Below are 26,660 nucleotides of genomic sequence, written 5' to 3' on the forward strand. Positions count from 1 at the left end.
TGACGACTTTAAAATATTTAAATCAAAGATTATGAAAATACTCTTTGATGTACATAACAGATCGATAATCAACATTTTATGTAAATAGGGTTTTCTAGAAATAGCCTTACTCATAGCCGCAATAGGTTTCCAGACACGTGTCCAAAAGCCTAACAGCACGACTCCCTTCCCCGTACCGTCCTGAGGGATAGGAATCATTGAGATTCGCTCTAACCTTTCCTCTCCCCTTCATGGGCAAGTTTTCATTCCTTTTCTTTCTTAGTTTTTGTTTGTTTCTTTTTTTAAATTTTAACGCCTGTATGTATCCCTAGTTTTTCCTATTTCCTTAGCTACCTACTTTTTTAAACGTCTCAATTAATTGTTTCCTTGTCACTCATCATGTTTTATTTTCTCATCTCTAGACCTATATTATCCAAGACTTATTCCTGTTCTCTCTTATTTGCCTCCTGAAGTGAACAATTTATAAATACGTGACTCGTGGTTTTCATTTCTCCACATCTACATACTTCCTCTTCCACCATGTGAAATTTTCACAAATTCGCCTTGAAATTTTCCATGTCTTGTGACAAACTACGTTTCATAATGGCCCATCTCCCAATCTTGTTCCAGTCTCTTTCTGATATTAGGTATATATACGAACTTTTACCTTTAAAACGTTCTCCTTGTCTTCCAAAATCAACAGCTTATGCAGGGATTATCCAACAGTGCTAAATTAAATGTGAAATCTTCAGGCGGCTGTTGGAGAGCACACTTAAACCCAACACGGAATGGTGCTTGCTGTATTCGGCTATCAACGACAATAGTATTACAGTATTTGTATTTCGTTCTCGTCTACCAGTTAAAATTTGTCAGCCTCCTCCTTTTGGCCGTCCTGGTCAACGTCTTATAGTCTCCCATTATGTTGAACGTTTTTTGGTTATGTTTTGATGTTGTGCAAAATTTTAGTATAACCATCTGTTTCAAATATTAGTGTCAATTTGAAAGTATTCATCTGTTCAAATGTAAACAAACATTTTCTCCCTAAGAATAACATGGGAACTTTGAATTCCCACTGGGGCAGAGCCCTGATGGAAATCCAAAGTTTTTTTGTTTGATGGCAAAACTACATGCTAAGACCTTTCTAACGACACTTTGGACATGGTGATCGGTAGCACCATCACTCCAAAACAATTATGACAAAAATATGCCTAGCGTATTAAATATATAGATTAGGCTACTGTATTGGATCACTGATAGATACCTATATTATAAATCAGTTAAAAAGTCAGAGAATTGAAACGTAGCAAGATTGTCAGATTTAATGTTTAACCACCGAAAACATTTCCAGAACCTCAACATTCAGATTTCAGCCATCTCAAAAATATTGTAATAAAGAGGGGGATAGCTAAAACTTAGGAAAAATTAAAAGAGGGAAACATTGGATTATGGCAGCTTGTACTTAACACTATAGGGAAAATACTCAACATCTATAATTTGCAGCCAGGGAAATGGAACATATCCAAAAACTTACCTTCAGAAAAATTCCCCCACAAGTCTGAGACTGACAAATAACAAAATACATTATGTAACTGTACTCTAAATTGAAAATTAAACTAGTTTGGTAAAAATTCATACTAATCGACTCTGGGTTTTCTCAGGAGTTTCTAAGGCTCAAGGAAGAGGAGTTGAAAATGCTGTCAGTGACAGTGAACTATTCTAACGTGTTATGTAAGTAGTGTAAAAGTTTTGTGTTTCTTGTGCCAGTTTAGACTCTTTCCAAGGCCCCACTAGAAAAACATGTCATTACTGCAGCGCAACACTACGTCAAAGTGGTGGATAGTTGTACTAAAGTTGTCAGACGTAAACAGCCAGCTTATTTGCCTAAAAACATATGGGATATGGCAGTGAATCTATCCACAAGTGTCACGTCATGGATCTTGCAGCATGGCCCGTTTTTCTAGTGGGACCTTCTTTCCCATTCAGTCAAGCCTGGTACCCTAACCTAATAATCCTAATCAGTTAATTTGTCTTTAACTCAATTATCAATTATCATTGAGACGGGGACGCCACCTCGGTGCGTAATTTTAAGGCAAATATGAATGAAGGATGAGTGTAGAATGATGTGAGATCTATGTGGCTTTATTGTTACGGACCAAGATCAGCTGTTTAATCAGTCAGGATCATTTATTTAAAGCCAAATGATAAGGACAGCTGGGTTCAGTTCTTACTAACACTCCATCAAGAAGAAAACAGTTAATATTTGCACTCGTGTTATACAGGGTGAGGCAGTGAGAGCACCCAGATTTTCTTTCGCTGTCACATTATAAGTAAACCAACAATGAATGAACAGCTATGCTTATAACATCAATCCAACTATGCCATTTTAGTAAACATTGTGCCTGAGGCTTGTAACACTGAGATTTTGATGTAGGAACCTACTTTTAAAATAGTGATTCTTGTGCATACACTCAGAGATTATTTGGACCACATTCCATACTTAGTCAATATGGTGCTGTTCCAGATTGAAAAACAATAGGGAACTAGGTAAAATTATTTTTCACCACACTATGATGTTATTAGCTGTTTTACATACAAAATAATTAGAGGCTGAAAGTTAGGTTTTGCTGGCCATGCCAGCTGTCAACGTCATTTGGGGACCGAGCAGGTTTTTACATCCCTAGGGCAGCAAAATCAGCTGCCCGCTTGCATATTAAATACACAACCAGTATCCATAGCACTGCAATAGAATTGTTTTATTTTCACCGTTGCCTAGCACGGACCAAAAATGGTTTTGCAGCTCTCGATCGTTTTCCTATCTCGAGCTAGCAAAACCTCATTTTCGACCCTAGGTACGAAATATACTATAGGATAACAGCTTAAACCATAAAAATAATCAGTGGGTACCGCAAACCTCTTTGTACACCGGCAAATGTCAAAAGAGTGTGAGTCGCAGTAACTCAAAGTCCAAAGAGGTTTGCCAGGATGCTTTCGTTGTTGGAAGCTTTATGTTGGCTCTTTGCATTCTTTGGGGGTTCTCCCTATAAGCTACTTGAAATATAAAGGTTTTTCAAAGTTGCCCTAGAATTTTCTTGAATTGTCCAAGAAACTAAAGTGATTCATGAAGAAATGTTGGAAGGAGTATTCAATGGCATTTTCAAGTGACTGAAAAGGAATGTCATGTAGGACAAGAATGTCACTTGAAGCATTTTGTTTTCAATAAATGGAAAAATGACTTTGTTAAGTTAAAATTACAAAAGCTAAGCTGTGTTCTGATGTGCTATTCATATGTATAGGGTAAATTGTATTGAATTTGTACTATTTACAAATTGGGGCGCTTTCATTGCCTCACCCATTTGGATTTATCATCTGGATTAACGTTGCATTCTTGGCTATTTCTGTTAAACTTATTTAGTGTTATCAGCATTTGTGTCAATTTTGAAATTTGTTGTGGGATAAAATCAAAATACTTTTGGGAGCTTACCAATTTTTGGACTTGCGCTTTTCCATCAGCCTTCAGTCGCAGTGTCTCCTTCCCAGTCCCATAGCCAGACTTCTTACCTCTTCTTGCACTTCCTCTTGAGTCTATATTTGCTGTTAGAAAACAAAACAGTAAATAAAACTAACAGAAGAGTGAAAAAGTTGATAAAATGTTAGGTTAGCTTGGGGTATATTGAGCTTTAGTTTTTACCATGTAGCTTCTATAAGGACTTTGTATACAACTTGCAAAAATAATATATATTGATTAGGAAATTAAACTGTTCCACACTAACCTAACCAAACTAACCAAACTTGCTGTAATACTGATTGAAATTTGTGTGTTTTCAGCAAACAATCAAAATAGTTCTATAAAAGTGTTTGTGTGAAATGTTGCAACCGTAAATATTTTGCGCTCTGGGCTCTGTCCCAGTCAGTCCATATACAAATTGGGGCCTGGTTCAAAAAGATGAAATGCCTGCCTGAGCATCTACAAGTCAATGACAATAAGGAAAGTTAACTTAGGTAGTTCAATTAATCATACACCCTATATGAATATTCATTGCTTTCAGTTTCAATATGTCACCCCTATAAATAAATAAATAAAAATGCCTTTATTTACGAGCGTCTTTCAGTACAAGAACTATTTTACAAAGTAACTCATGTCAATACAGTATAACCATAGACTAACCAACACAAGTAGACTTCTCATCCCATTGTAAATTTTGAAGCACGTTTTTCGTGTCTAGTTTATGTACGTGACACATGGGCGCTAGTGTCGACGAAACTTTGTTTCTATTATTTTGGGGTTAATTTCTTGATTTGTGCTTTACTGTTTGGTTATATAACTAGGGGACTAGTTATTGTTTATGATTAGATCGTATTATTTGGTTAAACGAGGTTTTAAATGGCTGTAATAACGGGAAACAAATTGTAAACAAAACACGACCTCTACATAAACCGTACAGAACTAACAATAAAATTGTCTTCAGCTGTTCCATAAGGATGAGAAATCTACTAAGGGAGTATTTTTTATCTATGGTATAACCATTGACTATTGGATACAGAAGAAGACATCCCATCTATATGGATCAGCTGTCGCCAATTTTTTACTAAAAAAGAATGTAGTTGTGTGACAGATTGCGCTAGTATCTAAAACTCTATTTTGTACCTTGTTTTTCGTTATTGACATAGTTGCTGGGTCACAACAGTTGCTATAGCTCATAATAAGTCTTTCCATAAGTTTGACTTGGTGAAAACCATCATGTAATCGGCAGAAATTAGTAATTTAGATCAGCGCAATCTGTAGGTGGCTCACATCAACTAAGACAAATTTTATTAAAAACCTGGCTACAACTTTAACATGGGGATGGAATGTCTAGTTGTTGTATTAATAGCCAAAGGTATAACTAACAAACAAAAAAATATACAACAATTATTATACAAAACAATGTGTATGACAAAACAAAATTATAAGCTATACAATATTTTACATCCTTTTCACTTTTCTTGTGAAAGCCAGGACCCCCAGCTGTTTTAGACCCCTAAGACCTGTATAATTTCAACTATAGCTTAATATTCTACAGGGTGTTTCCAAATTGTCTGGACATATTTTGTGGACTTATTTGTTCCCTGGGCTAAGACAAACATAAAACACCATATAAGTATGGGTCTAAAGTGCCTATATTTCCGCCTGTCGGTATGTTTGTGATTTTTGAAAAATAACTGACTTATCAGTTTTTTTCTACATTTGGTTATGCAATTTAGTAGGACTACCATACTCTTGAGAACATGGTAGTCCTATTAAATTGCGTAACCAAATGTAGAAAAAAATTGATAACTCAGTTATTTTTCATCCAATTTTAACAAACAAGGTCTCATTTGATTTGTATTAAAATTCTCTATATTTTCAGTAAGGTGAAATATTTTCTTAATATTTACGGTTTTCATGAAATTCGGCATTAAACATTTTAAATGGCCGCCATATTGAAACGGCTTGAGATATTGGAACGAAATTTTCACAGTTCTTATTACTTTTAGAACTACACACTCATACCAAATTTTAAATCTCTATCTTAAAAAATGGCAAGATATAAAATAATTTATAAAAATCACAAACATACCGACATACATAAATCTAGGCACTTTAGACCCATACTTATATGGTGTTTTAAGTTTGTCTTAGCCTAGGGAACAAGTCCACAAAATATGTCCAGACAATTCGGAAACACCCTGTATATTATTAAAACAATTTATTATATATTGGCCTTTTTGAACTTTTAAAATTAGTTATACATTTCACCCTGTATATTGTTTAACAGAACTTCCTCCTGGCCGGCAAGATAACACCTGGGGCCCATTTCATTATAAGCTACAAGTTACAAGTTACAACTTGTAACTTGTAATTTCCATTGGATTTGCATTGGGCGATCAGCTGATTTACTAATAATATTAGTTTGTACTTTATTATGAAATGGGCCCCTGGTCATTGAACAGACCTAAACAGTGTACTGCAATTACAAAACTGCCCAACTAGGAAGCTCAACTATTTAGTTCCAAACTTGATTGTGATTCCATTCTAATCTCAAAGTTTTACCATATCAATTTAAAACTGTTAATTTTCATATTTTAATTAATTAAGTGTTACTCTGTAATTTCTTTTACTTTACAGAAATAGAAGCTAACAGAGCTAACAATCTTAATGGTAGAATCCTCATTACCACTACTCTAATCAGTGCAAGTGTCATCTAGAGTACCGGTAATAGACAAGTAACTATAGTGGAATAGATTACAGAATAGGACCGGAACCAGTTCGAATCGGGTGGGGTGAGGGCAAGCGGTATCCAATAAGCTTTCAGAAAACTGTCCACTGTTGCCAAGTTGTGCCACGCACTCGCAGTCTTTGCCCGACAGCCGACCTGTGCGTTTCGAGTATATCCTCTTGTTTGGTCAAGAAATTGCCTTAAAGTGTGTTAATAATTCGAAACAGGCCAGTAACAAAGCTACAAAAGGCATCTCACTCCATTCTACACTCATATTTAGGTTAAAATACGCTCATAGGTGGCGTCCCCAACTCAAATGAATAATTAATATGGTAGATTGTATCCTCTTCATTTCCATGTTGATTTTGTTTCATATATCAAACATAAGCTGAGCAATATCTTAGAAGATTTTTAGGACTGCTATACAAATTGTTTGGTCACATAAATTTACTGTCAAATTTATTAATTTTATGTTTATATATTTTTCAAAAACTGCATTTGGTAGCTGTTTGAGCCATTTTAAAAACAATTGTGTAGCAAATAATCAAACCATAATAATGTATGGGATAAATTTTGTGTTCCATAGGATATAAAAATATAACAATACTAACCAATTCCACCAAGAACAAATACATTATTAATTTGTAGTGTTGAACTGAACTACCCTAAGTGGGACAATAGAGGGGGGTGCCGGGCTCTAGGTGAAAGTCAGCTCACTGGCCAAGACTGAAGTGGCAACGTCGCATCCCCTACCTCTTCAAAGGCCAGTCCTATTCTGTAATCTATTCCACTATAATACATGACCACAACAAAACCTGTGTAAAAGTCCCGGCCCCCCACCAATTAGTTCAATACCGTACTGTAGATCAATTAAAGTTCAATAGATCAATTATAGTTACTCACAGAAGCCTGCCTTCAGAGGCTCGACAAGTCTGATTGTGAATATTGTGTCCCGTGGAATCTCCTTAAGCATCTTCGCCACCTCGAAGTGTCTCTTGCCTACAAGGTTCTCAGAGTTGATCCTCTCTATGTGGTCGCCAACCTGGACAACGCCTTTCGGTTATAATATTTAGGGTGGGTAATGGATACAGACAAACACAACTACCACAACTTAAACCATTAGTTAAATTCAATTTTAACTTAGGAGCTGCTCCGAACTCTTTGAATTCCGTGCATAGAGTGATTTAAAAATATTCCCACCATAGCAATCCTGCAGACTCAGCGAATTTAAATTTGTCTGATTGGATTTTAACTCAAATATTTTCTTAAATAAGTGATATTGTCCTCGTTTAAATAGCATTAGATTAAAGTCGAGTACCTAGGTTTGCCGCTACATGGAGGTGAAAAGTTTTTTTTCTATTCTTTTAGAATATAGGATGAAATAAATACATTTGCCAAATTTGATCAACATTATATCATAGACAAAAAGAATTAAATATAGACCGTCAGCTGTGCTGCGGTTACCATAGGTTCTGGCGCACACCGCTTGGAGCGCCACGGTAGTTACAGCGTACGCGCTACGTAAACTACTGCGGTGTGCGCCGGAACCTATGGTAACCATGGTAACCGCAGCACGGCTGACAGTCTATATTTCATTCTTTTTGTCTATTATAATATGTACCGTATCTATAAACAAGAAAAAATTTCCTCCATAACCTTTTTATTGTACACAAATGTTCAATATACAAAATTTTTTGTTTTTTAAAATCTCTATACAATGGTTGTAATGAAAATTAGGCATTTCCATGTATGAAGGTAAACATTATTTAAAAAACATGTTTTGGAAAACTTCAAACCCCATAACACCCTGTTCCCAGATCTTGCTGGTTTGCAAACTCAACCAAGTTTATCCCAACTCTACACTATCATAACACATTTAACTAAAATCTAACCCAAATTATTTGAGTGGTTGTGTTCACGTACACAAACACATATACATTTATATAATACTAGGTGAAACCTGTCGAAATCGACGGTTACTCTCAAGGCTTACGCTAATTCATCTAACTGTGATAAATTGAGTGAAATTATAAATTTTTTGAGCATTTAGCATTGTTTAAAGAGTAATAAGTGTAAAAACAATCTATATAATTAATACGCTACATGAAACTTTGTCGGTTGAACTCCTCCGCCATTTCTTAACTGATTTTATCCATTGACGTCTCATTGGAAAGAGCGTGTCGCGTAGATTTGCAAACTGGCCTTACATTTTTGGAAGCGTCCCTTGGGCTCTGCCCCAGTGCCTTTGAAAGTTCCCATGTTATCCTTATGGAGAACATAATTGTTTACATTTTGATCAGCTGTATAATTTAATTGCTGTTATTTATTTTTTAATTGAATGAAACGCATTGAGTACATTTATTTACTATTTGAGTTTGTGTAAACATAACCCCCAAGACGGATCGTGTGTTGTATTAATAGTCAAAGGTGTTATGCTTGTATCTTAAATTTGTGTATTTATCGTTGTTTTGTGTTGCTATGACGGATCATGTTAGCATGATTGTAACTTAAATTTGTGCGTTTATCGTTGTTTTGTGTAGCAATGATTTGTTTATTTGTTGTTTTTTCTTTTAAATGCCTCCGACGCGACGACAACGAAACATAGACAGGAGGTGTAATCGTGATAGCGACCGCAGCTACAGAACAGTGGCGCGTAATAGCATAGGCTTAACTCATCACAGTCAGCACCTGACCCTGGACAATCTCAACTATTAGGTTACAAATGCGCCCTAACACTACCTCAAAACGACTTTTCGTTCTCAATTATTGGCCCTCTATCAATGACCTGTGTTGCATGTACAGCGAGGCATTTTGAGAAGGAGAAAACCGGCTGGAATGCTTTAGGTTTATCAATAACGAAGATAAACATGGTCTGAGTTACACACCGGTAATCTTTGAGTTGACTCTTTTAAACTAATTGTAAATATCACTGTTATTCGTTTTGAAATAACTCCTGTAATACTTTGTATTTGCTCGAATTCAAGCAACATGTACACTAGTAATATGATATTAATTGTGTTAGTTACCAAATATGGTTGGTCATTCAATGAATAAAATATTTCCCATACCGTACGTCATCGGAGTCATTATTAGTATGTTAACTGGTATCTCTTCTTTTGGAAGAATCTTTAAATAGTATTAAAATCGTATTGGTGGATCTTTTGTAGTTAAAAACTTCCGCGATTTCATCAATGTAATAAAGATTAATCTATGATTTTATTTGAGAAAAAATATCTGTTTGTTGAGAAGACACGTTCTAACTTCATCCGTTACAGTGTAAGTTGATTTTTCCTTCGTCACGTCGCATCAGTTCATATCGTACTTCTGTGCCAATGAATAACCCTCTAGCATAGTTTTGGGAAATTGGTTGTGGGGTTACTGTTAAAGCTAATAAGACACTTCTGCACTTGTATTATTTTGTATTGTATTACACAATCGAAGATTTTTCCAATGATTGAAAACATGTACAGTAGAACCTCTTTAATCCGAATTAATTGGGACCAGGGGTAGTTCGGACTAGTGAATAGTTTGGATTACAGAACATATTGTTGTTTTTACATAACAATAGCTAAAACATGGCTAAAATTGATCAACATTTTTTTGGGAAAAGTGAAAAAAATGTTTTATAAATTAAAATACAGTGTTTATTTAATACAGTAGTAAACATGGTGAATAAACAGTACTGTACATTAAATACAGTATACAATAAAGAACTGCTGTACTGTGTATAGAGTACAGCAATGAGGTGTTCGGATTAGTGGACGTTTGGATTACGGGGGTTCGGATTATAAAGAGGTTCTACTGTATGGCAATAATCTCATGATCCTATGACCAGGGCCGATTTACCGAATAGGCACGGTAGGCACGTGCCTAGGGCGCGAGGCAATTGGTTTTTTTTGGGGGCGCCAAAAAATTGGAAAATAAAAAAATTGTGGTTGTATTTGCATGCGATCGCGGTAAACTTCTGATGATCCCTCGCGGCCGTGTAGACATCGTAATCGTCTCCCGCGATTGCGGCAAAATTCTGACTATTTTCCGCGGTCGTGTAGAAATAATTATCGTCTTCCATGATCGCGGCAATATATGAACATATTCCGCGGTCGTGAGGAGATTGTCATCGTCTACCGTGAATGAGGCAAAATTCTTATCTTTTACCGTGGTCGTGTGGACATTATAATCGCCTTGCGCGATCGTGGGCAAAATCTGATCAACACTCGCGGCCGTAAAGACATCATTAAGTTGTCACCCGCGGTCATGTAGATATGGTAATCGCCTCCTGCGATTGCAGCAAAATAGTATTAATCTCCCACGCTCTTTTGGAGATCATTAGGCCTACCGTCTTCCGCAAATAAGGCAAAAAATTTTGATATTTTCCTGCGATCGAGTGGACGGACATTACATATTCTTGCGCGATCGCAATAAAATTCTGATTACCCCTCACGGCCGTGAAGACATCTTTATATTGTTCCCAGTGATCGTTTGAACATAGTAATCGCATCCCGCCATTGGGGCAAAATGGTAATCATCTCCTGCGACCATGTGGAGATCATCGTCTTCCGTCAATGGAAAAATTCTGATTTTTTCCCGCGGTCATGTGGACATTATCATCGTCTTGCACGATCGCGGCATAATTCTACATCCCTCTCGTAGGCCTATTATTATTGTATCTCCCGCAGTCCTGTAACCATCCTAATCATCTTCAGCGGTCGTGAAAACATCCTAATCGCCTCCCGCAATTGCGGCAAAATGTTAATAATTTCCCGCAGTTGTGTGGAGATCATTATCGTCTTCGGCGATCGTGGGCAAATTCTTGCTGTTTCCCGCGGTCGCGTGGGCATTATCATGGTTTTCCGTGATCGCGGCAATATTCTGATCATCCCTCGTGGCTTTGTAGATATCATCATGGCGGTCTGTTGTTATGCGGGATCACGGAAAAATGACAATTCCAGGTAGAAAATACAAATTTAATGCATAATTCCCGGTTTAAAAAACTCACTCATAATTCACGGATTTCCCAGTTTTCCCGATTTGTGGACACCCTGTTATGTATATTGCAAAGGGGCGCTACTATTAGTTGTGCCTAGGGCGCTGACAGGGTCAAAAACGGGCCTGCCTATGACGATCTGTCTAGAATAAAATGATAAAATCTAGCCAAAAGTGATGAAAAAGAGAACAAATTTGGAAAATGCATTCATTTCATACTAAACTATTAACATTTTACAAAAAAACACCTTTTTACCCTCCCTGTTGCAGCAAACCTAAGTACTCGTTAAACTAATGTTATTTAAATAGGGAATAAATGTGATATTTTTCAGGAGACATTTTAGTGTAAATCCAATCAGGCAAATGGAAATTCGCTTAGTCTGCAGGTTTGCTGCAACAGGGGTATTTTAGTTGAAACAGCTGACTAAATTCTTTAATTCCCTTTAAATATGAATAAGTATAAAAGAGGATGTTTGTATATATATTTGTTTGGCAGTGATAAACTCAGACACCGCTGAACCGATTGCCACGAAACTTGGTACATACGTGTAGAATATCATGGAATAGGTTTTTACACCATCAATTTCGTGATCCGTCCAATCGGCTCCGCCCCAGTGGCTCTGGAGTTTCCCATGTTAACCTTATGAGAAATGGAATTAATGAATCTTAACAGCTGTTTCAATTAAACAAGTTGGTTCTGTTCTATGATGTTCAATAGCATTAAAGTTACAAGGATTACCAACAGGGTGCAGCACTATTATTTCTTTTACATTTATGAGAACAGCTAATTTGCAACCAAAAGGTGAGTGAGCGTAGCGAACAAACTTCAACCTGGAGCCGAGTTAGCGTAGCGAACGAGCTAACCTGAAGGCAAGTGAGCGTAGCGAACGAGCTAACCTGAAGGCAAGTGAGCGCAGCGAACGAGCTCCAACCTAAAGGTGAGTGAGCGTAGCAAACGAACTTCAACCAGGACGTGATTGAGCCATGCGAACAAGATCATCTTGAAAATTAAGAAGTTAAACGGGGCAAAGCCCGCGGGATTATAAATAGTCAAAGGCAAGACAACGTCTGCCGGGTTCAGCTAGTTCCCTTTAAATATGAATACTCATAAGGTTAACTTGGAGAACTCTCACTGGGGCGGAGCCCGAAAGGATTAATAAGATAAGAATATACCTATATGTTAATCGGGAATGTGAGCTATCATCATGCCAAATTTCAGCCCAATCCGTCCAGTGGTTTATGCGTGATTGAATTTCAAACAAACAAACAAACACACAAACTTTCACATTTATAATAGTAAGATTATTATATACCTACAATAAAATTATGCATACATTTAAACATTTGAACAAATAGTGTAGGTACCTTTGGGGACATCAAAATGAAAAAGTAAATCAGTCCCAGTATAGGTCTTTCTGTGCCACCTAAAATAATAGCTTCTTCCCTATATGGGGAATTTGCAAAAAGCCTGTATAAATAATTTTCCTTCATATTAAGAATCCTTATATATAATACCGGTATGTGAAGGCGATTTCTACGAAACACTACTCCTCCGTTAATAATTGACAGATTTTTACAAACGAGGTGTCAAAATTAAGTATTTTTTGTGTAGACGCCCCCTTTCACCATTTCCTGGTACAAAAGTCTTCGGGCTATGCCCCACAGGCCATCAAAATCCCAATGTATTTCTTATGAAGAAAAGATTTTGTTTACTTAAACAGACGAATAATTTGTATTAATTACAGCTGTTCATACACATGATACACACAAGAGCGTTCGTTTTCAGAGTGAGTTCGTTTCCAGTTCCGATAACTGGAGTGGGGCGATTGATTACATTATCTTTGAGTTGACTCTTTTACGTCATTGGAAATTGTTACTGTTATTCGTTTTGAAATAACGCCTTTAATATTTTGCAATTGCTCAAATTCGAGCAACAGGTGCACTAGTACAAAATTAAAATTCTAAATTATTTTACAATGTGTTTTTTGAGAAAAGACAATAAAAGTGGCAATAAATGCTTTATTTGAGGGTGCAACTCACAAAGAATCCACCCCGTCCCGTCATTCACCTGAGCTGTTCACCTAAATTTTCATCAAGCTTCACTGACAGGTGAACTCCTCATAAGCTGCACACCAGATCTAACCATGACCGGACTTGAACCCTTGGGGACGTGTCTCCTGGAGTGGCTATACCTTAATACTGCTCGATAATTGATCAGACCTAACAATCTACCGGAATAACCAAACTTGTCAACCAAAAAATTCTGAAGTAACTGTAAATTGGTACGGTAGCACATGATATGAATTTTATCTGTTTCATACTGTTTATTTTGTATATAGGCTAGCTGTAAGTGGAGATGTGATTATGTTAAGGTGTGTCCACACTGGATGAACAATGTTTACTAACATTTTAATGTTCGCTTGGTGTGGACACCTAGATTTAACGTTCTTAGACAGAGGGTGGGCATAGCGTGTCGGACGTGTTGCCATTTTTGTTCAGCCTTAATGTTTGCTCTTTAAAGATTACCTTTTTGAGTGTCAAATTTGTATTAAGACACACTCTTTCCAGCCTTTCAACCCAACCTGATCAAGAAGAGAAGGGAAGATAGCTATCAAGTCCGCTCTGAAGTGCTCCCAATTATATTTGTACAACTGTTTCTGCCACTACTCCAACACCGTTGAAAGCTGATAATGTAATATGCAGCAAAAACAACAGTAAAAGCAGAAAGAAATGCCAACGCCTACACACATCTATTGTCACTTACAAAAACCTAAATACTGTACTCGAGATTAGAAAGAAAATTATTGTTCGTTGAAAAACTTAAATAATGTTCAGTGAATGTTTTTTTCCAGTTCGGCAAACAAATTATGTTCAACGAACATGTTCGTCACGAACGTTCGCCCAGTGTGGACGCACCTTTACTCTTGTCCATTATATCATTCTTTGGCGCTCAAAGAGTTAAGATTATTTCCTCATCAGACCAAAGAACTACAAACTGTCTTCACCTGGATGTATTCAATGCCGTCAATGACACTTCCCTCCTTTATCCTCTTGATGAAGGCATAGCCAGAGCCATTGTCTGTGATTGTGAGACCCAAGGCTTCCTCAGTCTTTCGTAGCTCTATTTCCTTAGGCCGACCTGCAAATACACAGGTTTACTAATCAAATTTTTTTAAAGCAAATTTATTAAATAAAAACAGGATAGCACAATTATTATCAAGTACCCGATCAGGCCCCCTCTGGCCAGGGCGGCTGGTCGGCGATCGCCGAGGGCCTCCGGGTCAAGGTGGCCTCCAAAAGCAAAAAAAATCAAGTTAACAAAATTGTTTTTACTATGAAACATTATTTAGATTTCCTGTTTCACAGAACGTAATCTTGCAAAAACAATTTCAAATCAACAATAACCTTTTTTTATTGAAATACAGTTAGGACCATTCTACACGAGCGTGAAACCCGTGGCGGGATTCCCGCTTTGGGGGCCACACGCTCGACAGGAACTATTGCATTAAATTGGTATGTCTACACAAGCGGGACGCGTCAGTAGGCGGGTGCGCGGAGTTGACATCAATGTCAGCGTCAATCCCGCGTCGGGAATCCCATTATCCATTCTACATACACAGTGAATACAACAAAAATCAGAATATGACAAACGGAATATGTTCTATACAATTAAAATTGCAATTTATTCGTCAGGGATAAGCGATTTAGTATATACTGAAGTTAAAGTAAGCTATATTTCTAAACATGTGAATAAAGAAAAAAAAAAGAATAACTTGGTCCAAATAAATAGCTTGAGTTGGAAAACTCCACCACGTGTCCATCCAAATCCAAATCGACTTATTTTTCACAATTATTAGACATGTCATGTTTTAAGCAACTTTTATTGGCTTTGTTGAATAATATCAAGTATTATTTAACAACTTTAGCATGGCGGGAGGGATGAAAAATATTATTGATAACCCACAAATTTAAGTTAGCCGTTTAAAGTACCATGGTTATTTTTGTTCAATTTTCACTACCTACAGGACTAAAGCCTTCCTTGATTGGAAAATGTTTGTACCTTTCCTATGAACAAATATGAAGTCGTCCAATCCGATCTGTCCCCCAAGCAGCTTGGTCATGTCTACCTTGTGTGTGTTGAGAGTGCAAAACAGGATCTGAAACAGAGAGTTGTGGTTCAAACAAAGTTTCTGAAAACACACTGAATCAATGATCATTCCAGGTATAAGAGCGCAGTTCCACATGGAAAGGGACTTAGAAAATATTTCCCTATAGTGTCTCCCTCTGCCTATTCATTTCCAACAATCTTTATAAAGACTATCGTACCTGCTGGCGATCAAGTACCTGTACTGTGAAATTGGGTGCTATTTGCCTGACAGTGCTCAGAAGATAAATACCATAGGCTTTAGACTCCTACATCTGACTTAGCTATACACATAGCCATACTCTCTGAGTTTTAAGAGCGCTGATAAATTACTCCTTAGAGTTCATCACCTCCTCAAAACTGCATGTTTTTATTTTTGTCTCTAGCTGCCACCACAATGAAGATGTGGCATAGTGGACAAGGATCGCTTTATATTGTGCTAGCAAGGGGGACCAGTACTATATTTCACACAAAAATAAGATTGCGCTTTCTTCTATTTATTACTGGATCAGTTTATTTGTAGTCTAAAGAAATCAATAACAGGTAACGAGGTAAGTAATAAAGAAACTTATTTAACCAAGTTAAAAAAGTTTATTGCTTACACATGCTCTTTAAAAAATACATTGGCTGTATGGATTACATTTAAATACAGTTTGTCATTATCTCTTATAAAAATCCTTGCGGCATCGAAGTAGAAGCTTTGCCTTAGACTTTTGCAGTAGACTTTGGAAGTTCATAGTGTTATTTTTATAAATGTTTTTCCCTGCAATTTTGTCAATTGCATATAATACAAAGGAAAAAGGAAGGAAATTAGTACTTATATTATATTAGTCTTAGAAACATGGATTCAAATGGTAGAAATAGTTATTTTCCTACATTCACCCGAGAAAGTGGGCTTCTTTGCACTTATTATAATACATAAAGCTGCTAATTTCTGCATTTACTTACTTTGCAGCACACTTAAACTTTGCCACAAACTTTTACTTTGTCGCACAGTTTTTTACTTTGTCGCACACCAGTACTACAACCAAACAATACACAACAGAGTGCTTTTATTATTCACGTAATTCACCTTGGAAATAGGTTGGCAACACTTAAAGATACTAAGATTACGATCAGCTGTTGCAGTGTTTCCCATTTATAACCTTTATCCTAACCTAAAACGTGTTGTTTAGTGTTCGAAAGACTAATTATTTCCATGCTTTATAATAACTGTAGGAAAAATATAATGTGTAATACGAGTGCACGAGGGTCGCTCCCCTGACACCCAGAAGGTTTGGTGATTATAAGGCTACAGAATAAACCTTAGAGTTTTGAGTCTGGACAGAGTCCTGAGCCTTCTCCAACAAACAAAACTCTTGCAATCATGTTTAGGTAAAAAAAATCTCGATTGACCCCTGGAAATTTGGGAACCTGTGCAGACAACTATTTAGGGCACCGATTTTGACTCCACCCCACTGAAAAAACTCACATTTTGGCTAGGAAAGGTTTTTTTTATATATATGCCAGGGATCAATTGAGCCGGTGAGAATGAAAGTGGCATAAGTCATAAAATTAAAAAAAATGAGTTAGGGCCATTTCTGGAATCCTCTGATACAGTACTGTTTAGAATGAAAATGGCTTAAGTCATTAGTTCAGGAATCACTCACCAGGGGCCCTATTTTTGAAATGGTTGACAGTTGAGTCAATCGTCAGCATTCAACTCAACCAACAACATGATTTGGTATTTTTGAAACCCAACAGTTGGGAAGCGAGTTGGGAATCACTAGTTGAGAGACTCGTGGTGGAAATGTAGAGCATACGACCGTCAAAAATTCAGATGACGTCATTTTGAACCAATCACAATGCAGAGTTCTTGCGGACTTCGATTTAACCTCTTCTTGTTCTTACTCTAAAAATCTGGCAGCTAATCTCAATCTGCCATATTTCGAGACACTGAGGTAAACTGTCAATTCCGTTCTTGAGAGATTGAGATTGAGGTTATGTCTTGCTTAATCTTAGTGATTGCAAAGTACCTTAACTTAAGTAATAAACTAAAGTAAACTAAATAAAGTAATAAACTTAAGTATAAAAAATAAAATTTACTATGGATGTTTGTTTTAGGGTGTAGCTAATTATAAGTTTAGGCATAGGCTGCACTTTACTTTAGGTCCTACACTCATCCTAAATAGCCTACATTATTATTTGCTTTCTTCGTCTCTATTTCGGAACACATCACCTTATTTTAGTTTCCTTCATCGGTTTGTTTTATGTTATTTTTAATTGTTTTTTATTTAGGTTAAAGTGGCTATTTGTCATTGCACTGGAAGCATATCGTAACTTAAATTAATTTGATCCCTTTATAAGGTGAATGGTATTGAAACAAACTATGATATTGTTTCTCTCTACCACAATCTTTAATACATACCTTAAATCATAGGTCTAATAACAATAATTATCTTATAATAAGTTCAATTAGTATGCCTAGTCTATTTCAAACATTCCAACAAGTATAAATAAAATAAAATAATAAAACTAAATAAAATAAATAAGAATAAAACCCTTGATTAAATAGTCTAGTATTAACACAGTAAATAAAATTAAAATGCGATTATTCTACAGAAAACAATCGCATAATTGGGTGCTAATACATTGACAACAAATACATAACCTCTAAATCGCAATTAGTAAATTAAAGCAATAACAAAACAATATGGCGTCGTATCAAAAAGAGTAATTTTTTGCCGAAAGAGAGGAAGAAGAAAGTGCAGTCAACCTCCACTCAACAGCTCGATAGGTGTTGAGTAGTTTTGGTTGTATAAGTCCACCGTCAACCGTTTCAAAAATACGAAACGATTGGAAATAGAATGACTCGACACTCAACTCAACAGTCAACCATTTCAAAAATAGGGCCCCAGGAGCAGCACAAACTTTCACTTCTTACAGATGTATGAGTTCTGTTGAGAATGAAAGTGGCATAAGTCACAGTCTGTATTTGTTTACATTTTGAACTTGTGTCTGTGGATTGCAGTTTTGCTTAAGTGAGCTACACAGTAGTTATTTAAAACAATGTGAATGTTTTAAAGAGTATATAGATAAAAGTGGAGTGTTAGTTTTTATTAATTACTCAGGACAGAAGGTATTTTAAAGACTTTAACTACTTACAGTATACATTAAAATTTGAGGTTATGGTAACTAAGTTTACCTTTGGAATTTTTTGTAGTTTTATAATATGTTTAAATAATTTACATCATGTCAGGTAATTTTAACAACAGATTTGATGTTTTAATGGACTTTGATCACTCAGATTTGTCTGAGGATGTTGATGATGTAGACAGGGATCCAGATTTTAATCCTGACCAAGATCAAGATCAAGACAGGCCTAGGCCTAACTTTGAAAATCGTTTCCCTCGTAGTAGAAGGATAGTATTATATTCTTCTAGTTCAGAAGATGAAACACCAGTATCGGGCCCCTCTAATAAAAATAAAAGTAGGAAAAGAATTCGAAACCCTTTACATCACAAACAAAATATTTCAAAGCAAGCTCGAAATTCTGGACAGCGTTATGTTACAAAGAAAGGTAAAATTATTGAGAAAAAATCTTTTGAAGATAGCCCCTGTTCCTATAAAATGAAATGCAATGAAAAAATCACGCTAGAAGATCGGAAGTCTTCGTTCGATTCGTTCTGGAAAATGGGAGATTTCAAACGGCAGAACACGCTTTTATGTGGTTTGGTACAAAAAAATGCAATCAAGCAAAGGAGGCCAAGAAAGGAAGGAGGTGCAATGAGGGGTTCTTCAAATAAATATTTTTTGAAACCAAAAAATGAGCTATCGGTAATGGTTTGCAAGAAATATTTTCTTGCCACGTTTAATGTTTCTGAAGGGAGGCTTGCCCGTGCTCTAAAAAAGACGGATGACGGTAAGTCTCCAGGAGATGACCGTAGAGGCTTAAATGGCTGTCCTAGTCGGAAAATGTCAGAAGATGACATAAATTATGTTAAACGGCATATCCAGTCTTTCCCGGTATACGAGAGCCATTACACGAGGAAACATAATCCCAACAGGAAGTATTTGTGTGACTCATTAAATCTTAGAAAAATGTATCAACTGTATGTTGAAAAGTGTACTGAAAGTCAGAGAAATCCAGTAAAGGAACATTATTACCGCTACATATTTAACACAAAATTCAACTTTCACTTCTACATTCCTAAGAAGGACACTTGTAAATCTTGCGATACATATAAAATTAAAATATCAAATCCTGATTTGAGTCAAGAAGACAAAAGAATAATTGACAGAGACCATGAGCTTCATCTAAGGAAGGCTGAATTAGCTCGAGAGTGTATGAAAATTGATCGTGACATGGCTAAACAAAACCAAGAACATTATGCTTGTAGTATAGATCTGCAGAAAGCCTTACCCTTCCCAGTCTTAACGGTTTCTGATGCGTACTACAAAAGAAATCTTTACTGTTACAACTTTGGAGTTCATGATTTTGAAAAAGATTCTGGTTATTTTTATGTATGGAATGAAACAACAGCAGGAAGAGGTTCACAAGAAATTTCATCATGCCTACTTAAACATTTAAAACTTAATGCTAGAAATAAAAAACAGGTAACTATTTATAGTGATACATGTGGTGGACAGAATCGGAATATTAACATGTGTTTGGCATTGATAAGGTTCATCCAAAGTGAAGAGACTGACATCCAAGTGATAGACCAAAAGTTTTTGGTGCCGGGTCATTCTTTTTTGCCCAACGATTCAGATTTTGGCAGTGTAGAGTTGGCAGCAAAAGGAAAAACCATCTATGTTCCAGAAGACTGGTATGGAATTATGGCAAGCAGTAGAAATAAAAAAAAGTTTATTGTAAGTGAAATGAACGGTCAAGAGTTTTTTTCGACTACAAATTTAGAGAGAAATATGAGCAAAAGGAAGAAAAACACTGAAAAACATGCTGTTAACTGGTTGAAAATGCAGTGGATAAGATTGGAAAAAAATAGTCCTTATGAAATAAAGTACAAAGAAACATTACAGGATATTGTACAGTTTGATGTCGTAGATATAAAACCTACTGGTCGAAAAGGAAGGCCCGTAGCTTTGAAAAATCTCCCTTACATCAGACTTTATACAACCAAAAGACCTGTAACGAAGGAGAAGAAACAAGACATGATTGATCTCTTACCGTTCATTCCTCCGGTACATCACCCTTTTTTCTTTCAATTAAATACATCCGATAATGTCGATGAAGATATTGGACCTTTACCTTTTTATGAAGAAGAAATAATTGATGAGCCCAATAATGCAGAAGAAAACGATGCGCCCAATAGTGATGAAGTTATTGATGTCACCAGTAATGTAGAAGTAGACACAACCAATGACGAAGAGATGGTTTAATGTTTAAACCAAAAAGACATTGATTCAAGACATTGATTGAATTAATAATAATTTTACTAACTTGATGTATGAATTTTTAAAATGTTTAGTAAACATGTCATGCAAATCTTTTGTTAATTAAGTCAACATAATTTTACTTTACCTTGCTCCTCTTTAGGATGAAAGTGGCTTAAGTCATTTAAGCCCTGTTTTTTTAGGTTCCTACTAGAAATACACAAAATACATTTGTATAATAAGTTAAAGTACTTACTTTTAGTAATTTATCTGTTGTTTGTTTTGTAGTATCTTTTTATTTGATTTTTTTGTATCAAAACTAATAAACCCTTAGATTACCAAAATTTGAGAAAAACTGACTTATGCCACTTTCATTCTCACCGGCTCAATTATTAAACTTGATCCTCCTTTATTATTTATTATTAAGTCCAAGTTCTAACCACTAGGCTTGTAACAGCCATTGAGTTTTTCTGGAGTTGGCTATTTTTATGCTATTTGTGATAATGGCTAACATCAAACAGCAAAAATAATGTTTTCAAAGGAAGACAAACATATAAAGCCTTGAATATGTTTTATAATGGAGAGAACTAACGTAATGATTTTTAAAGCTTCACAGTTTTTTTATGCTATTCAAACTTTCCGCTTATCTGAACTTGTTTCAGCCGGTATAGGTAGGATAATCAAGAATCTACTTGTAACTTGTCCCAGACCTTCGTAGCAGCATATGATGTCAGTGAAGTGAGAATGAAGACCTGCAAGTGTGAATCTTGTTAGTGAGTGAATGTCTGGTGACTATCGACATTGTTCATTCAGTAAACAGACTGCATAAACTAGGCGGATTTACACTTCTTTGAAATGTTGGTCACTAAAACTCATGGGTCAAAATCTAAGTAGAATACTAAATTATTATTCGTTTTGAATTAATTCAGAAAATATTTATACTACAAAATAACAACTCATAATGTAATTGTTTTTTACAATGTTTACATTAAAACGTCTATATATAAAAGGCAAAGCCCTCACTGACTGACTCACTCACTCACTCATCACGAATTCTCCCACTTCCCATTTACCTAGGAGGCTGAAATTCGGTACACCGATTCTTTGGGCATTAAATAGGAAAACTTGAAAACTAAGTAGTTTTTATTCTGATTGGGCTTTCGGGCTCCGCCCCAGTGGCTCTGGAGTTTCCCATGTTAACCTTATGAGTACTCATATTTAAATGGAACTAGCTGTACCCACGGGCTTTGCCCCGTTTATCTTCATAAGTATTTGCATGGCTCAATCAAACAAGTTGGTTCTGTCCTATGATGTTCAATAGCATTAAAGTTACAAGGATTACCAACAGGGTGCAGCACTATTATTTTTTTAAATTTATGACACAGCTAATTTGCAACCAAAAGGTGAGTGAGCGTAGCGAACGAACTTCAACCTGGAGGCGAGTTAGCGTAGCGAACGAGCTAACCTGAAGGCAAGTGAGTGCAGCGAACGAGCTCCAACCTAAAGGTGAGTGAGCGTAGCGAACGAACTTCACCAGGACGTGATTGAGCCATGCGAACGAGCTCATCTTGAAAATTAAGAAGTTAAACGGGGCAAAGCCCGCGGGTACAGCTGGTTATGATATAAAGGTACATTAAATTGACTCTAAAGTATGAAAGTAAAATTTAGCCATACATACTTATAATATTTAGGGATCCTTTAAGGGTATATGTTTCTAACCAATTTATGCAGATGACAACTTTTTGTTTACTCAATTATTCTTTTAGTTTTTTAACCTCTATTCAAAATAACTGAATATAACAACGGAATGAGCAACAGCAAACAGTTTGAGGGTGAAAGTGTCCTGTTCAATAATTAATTACATTAGCTTTCAAAGAACTTTTTTTGTAAATTATCGGTATTTATCTATCTACTTCATGTTCAAAGAAATGTTCAGTACTCTTTAAAGTCAAGTAGCCACAACGAGACATTGCTTAGGCTTAGGACCTTGTGAGGATGATGATGGTGGTTCACAGAATGGTGACTATTTCCCACAGACACATACAATGTAGCAACTATCAGGGACAGGGACAGGAACTGTGCAGCTGCAGCGATTATGTAACCTTGTCACATATCCTCATCTCCAACTCCGAAACATCTGTGTCAGTGACAGTGACAATTGTTTAACTTGACATATTAACCCCTTTGAGTCCCAGGGATTGTACATTGATCCAAATTTGCAATTTTTTATAAGTTAATTTTCAAAAACTAAAACAAGTTAGGGGTAGGTAAAGATTAGCAAAATTCTAGATCAGAGGCACAAATTACATACTAATGATTGACGTACGATGATTAATCATTGATAATGAAAACCCCTCAATATATTTCATATAAGTTTGCCAAAAGACTGTTTAAATAAATAATATATAAACAGTCAAATGTTTTTCAATTGTTTTTTTTTTTTTTAACAGTAAATAGTTTAGTTGTTGTTTGATGTTTGAATGAAATAAAAGAAGATGGTTTTTGTTCACATTTATTTTTGTCATTTATGATATTTTATATTAACTGATCGTCCGTGATATCGAGTTGATCGAATCACGCATATTGACGATGACAATTTTTCTCAACTAATTTCAAGCACTGTTCATCTCTCCCTTTGAGGGTTAATTTATGATGATTTGCATGACAAAATATTGAGGGGAGACACAATGTATTTATAATGTGGTTGCACAAAAGACCTGCCAGAGACAGGATCCAAACCTCCGATCTCTGGTCCTGACTCCTGGTGCCTTCTTCAGACCACAAAATAAAGAGTGAAGAGTGAGACATTCTGTGATCAGGCCTAACTGTCCACCACACCGCACTAACAAAACTCGTGAGGTATTTTGCCAAATATTAAACATCTACTTTATACCCATAATTCAGATTTAAAAATCTTTGTAAAACTAAATCTAGAAATCTACTAACTGGACCGATTTTATTAATTATTTTTTATTTTTTCATTATATTTTATTAATAACTAGCTGGCCCGACAGACGTCGGCCTGTCCTATTGTGGTTTTATGTCACATGCTCGTTCATTTTCAAGATGAGCTCGTTCGCATGGCTCAATCACGTCCTGGTTGAAGTTCGTTCGCTACGCTCACTCATCTTTAGGTTGAAGCTTGTTCGCTGCGCTCACACTTGCCTTCAGGTTAGCTCGTTCGCTACGCTAACTCGCCTCCAGGTTGAAGTTTGTTCGCTACGCTCACTCACATTTTGGTTGCAAATTAGCTATTCTCATAACTTAAAAAAATATAGTGCTGCACCCTGTTGGTAAACCTATTAACTTTTTAATGTTATTGAACATCACAGAATCAGATAGTTTAGTTGAACCAGCTGTTAAGATTCTTTAATTCCATTTAAATATGAGTACTCATAAGGTTAACATGGGAAACTCCAGAGCCACTGGGGCGGAGCCCTTTTGACGGATCTGCACCAAAATTCACACAAACCATCCTTGAATAATGCTTAATAATGCCTGAAATCTTCATTACAATCTGTCAAGCGGTTTTGGAGTCCATAAAGGACAAACATACAAACAAACATACATTGGATTTTATAGATATAGATTATTAATGGGTCGTTGGAAAGCTTAATTCGAGTAAATTTGCAACTAATTAGGGTATGAAAGTGTTTTTTTTATGATTTATGGTGAAAGATAAAAATAACACGTTTTACATAAGAAATGCATTGAAAACTAACAGGGGTTTCCTCATTTTTTATTTGGAATCAACTTTCGGCTGCCATTTTTGAATATTTTCAAGAAATGCATAACATAAATTTGTATGAAATTGTATTCTCTTTCAGAATATTACCTTCCACTTTAGTCGATTTCCTCACCATTTAAAAGTCATTTGCAAAGAAGCCAAGCAGCCTCCAAATTTATAGTTGTTAGCCAATTCCCCATATAGAGAATAGGCCCTAAATTACCGTAGTAGGTACTCATGGTAAGACCTGAACTGGGACCGAGTTACTTTTTGTTTTGAGGTTCCTAGAGGCCAAAAACGCCAACATCGTGAGTTGGTTTTTGGATATTTTGACCGTCCATCATTTTACTAAAGACCGTTGTATTTAACCACAACGGGCGCTGTTGCTATAATCTAAAAATCGCATTTATTTCATTAAACTTTTGAAAAGTAATATGAGTTCAATTTTTGTTTATCTTGATCTCTTTAACATCTGCCAAATTTTATAACCCAGCTCCAACACCCAAATACTATACAACATTGACCTACACCAATTTCCCCAGAGGGGCTTGAAGACACTTTTATACATACCATCCCATGTATTGCGAAATATACCTATATAAATTACTCCTCTTTATATCACCATTAGAAATAGAAATGAACGGACCATAGGCATGACTTCCTTTGCGTACGTATTAATACATGAATTAGAATTAATTAAGTCTAGATCAGTATGCAGGCAGAACTGGCAGATGCCTATTGTCACAGAAAACGTACTACTATAACCCAGAATGCCAACCGCATGGTAAAAAGCATTAAGCGTTTTGAGAGAGCTTTGCCTGTCAAGCCGTAGGCAGCGCCACCAGAGTTGCTATGCTATTGCATGGCAACGCTGGTGGCGCTGCCTACGGATTGACAGGCAAAGCTCTTTCAAAACAAAACGCTTAATGCTTTTTACCATGCGGTTGACATTCTGGGTTATAGTAGTACGTTTTCTGTGCTATTGTACAGTTAGAGTAGAGAGACAGACGGACAGTGGTATCACAGACAGACTACTGGACACTGACACAAGTCATTGAATATATACCATTAGGGTATATATATATTCAATGTAGTCTCGTTCAGTGGCCTGTCTGTGACCTACTTGATCACGTCTGCGTCTGACGTCGTCGTCGTCGCACCACTGCCTTGTATTGTCATCCACTGAAGCCAATGGCCGGCTTGAAACGACACTTCCGTTTTCTCAATTCCTCCATTGTTGCTGAACAGAGGAGATTCGTTGGATCAGGCCATGAAAATAAATTGATTTTTATGGTGTTATTTTGGTCTTGAACTGTATATTTGAGAAATATACTTTTTCTAAACTAACAATTTCTGAAAAAAAAACTTCGCCAGTTTCCTTGAGAAAATCGTATAAGTTTATATAGCGTAAAAGCGTTTGTATTGTCAAAAGAAAGTTGGTTACTAACTAGGCCCAGATGTTATTGATCATGTGGCTTTTTGCTAACATCAAATGCATCTCCGAAATGTGCATTCACGGGTGCGTCTTTCTTATCATTGGAAAGTGCTGGTTAGTTAAATCATAGATAAAACATAGTTTTATCTATGGTTAAATGCTAGAAAATTGCAATTGTCTAATGTTCAACATAGATCACCTGAAAGATGTTATACAAAAGATACCGTACCTACTACCAAAATACTGTAGTGCGAATCAGTATTCATATCCTACTCCATTCAATTCATCCCGTCATGTTTGAGCCATAACAACAATATTGTTTGCTACTGACAATCCATCATCTCCAGTTTGACCTGTCATGGTCACACTATAAACGCAATAGCCATGCCGATGCCGTCATAAACTTTACTGCAAGCCGTCTCATGCTCATGTGGATGCAATGTGTGCTACACTATCGGGAAAGAATCCAAAGCATTTATAATTATCAAGACGAAAATATTGTCGAAGTTGCAGAATATTTACGTTGGGCCACTGAATGTAAGACGTCACGTGATTTGTCAACAGCATGGGGAAACTTATGTAAAAAAAAATAAACTACAGTACAATTATCTGTTCTATTACGGATGACCGATCCACTCGTTGCTTACAAAGATACGTAATATTCCTTTCCTATCTAGATAATTCCACTTCCTCGTTAAAATTCTAACTTCTAAAGTTACGTGAGTGGTGAGTTAATTTAGCGGAACGTAGTTAAACCAGCGCCGCTACAATGGCTGCAGTAAT

The 26,660-nt window shown here is 36.3% G+C and overlaps 1 protein-coding gene across 1 annotated transcript in view; it reads right to left on the reverse strand.

The window, feature by feature from the left end:
- The window catches only part of LOC129004824 (PDZ domain-containing protein GIPC3-like), a 51,217-nt gene that overhangs the window by 1,438 nt on the left and 23,119 nt on the right, over positions 1-26,660 (reverse strand). Inside the window, exons 2-5 of the mRNA XM_054433469.1 lie at positions 15,259-15,355; positions 14,204-14,337; positions 7,119-7,257; positions 3,461-3,570 (exon numbers count right to left, since the gene is read on the reverse strand). Of these exons, the coding sequence (XP_054289444.1) occupies positions 3,461-3,570; positions 7,119-7,257; positions 14,204-14,337; positions 15,259-15,355 (480 nt within the window). The remainder of the gene's footprint in view (positions 1-3,460; positions 3,571-7,118; positions 7,258-14,203; positions 14,338-15,258; positions 15,356-26,660) is intronic.

Source organism: Macrosteles quadrilineatus, unplaced genomic scaffold, assembly GCF_028750875.1.
Source record: "Macrosteles quadrilineatus isolate MER2022 unplaced genomic scaffold, UCM_ALF_1.0 Scaffold_11__1_contigs__length_5352618, whole genome shotgun sequence".
Taxonomy (NCBI): Eukaryota; Metazoa; Arthropoda; class Insecta; order Hemiptera; family Cicadellidae; genus Macrosteles; species Macrosteles quadrilineatus.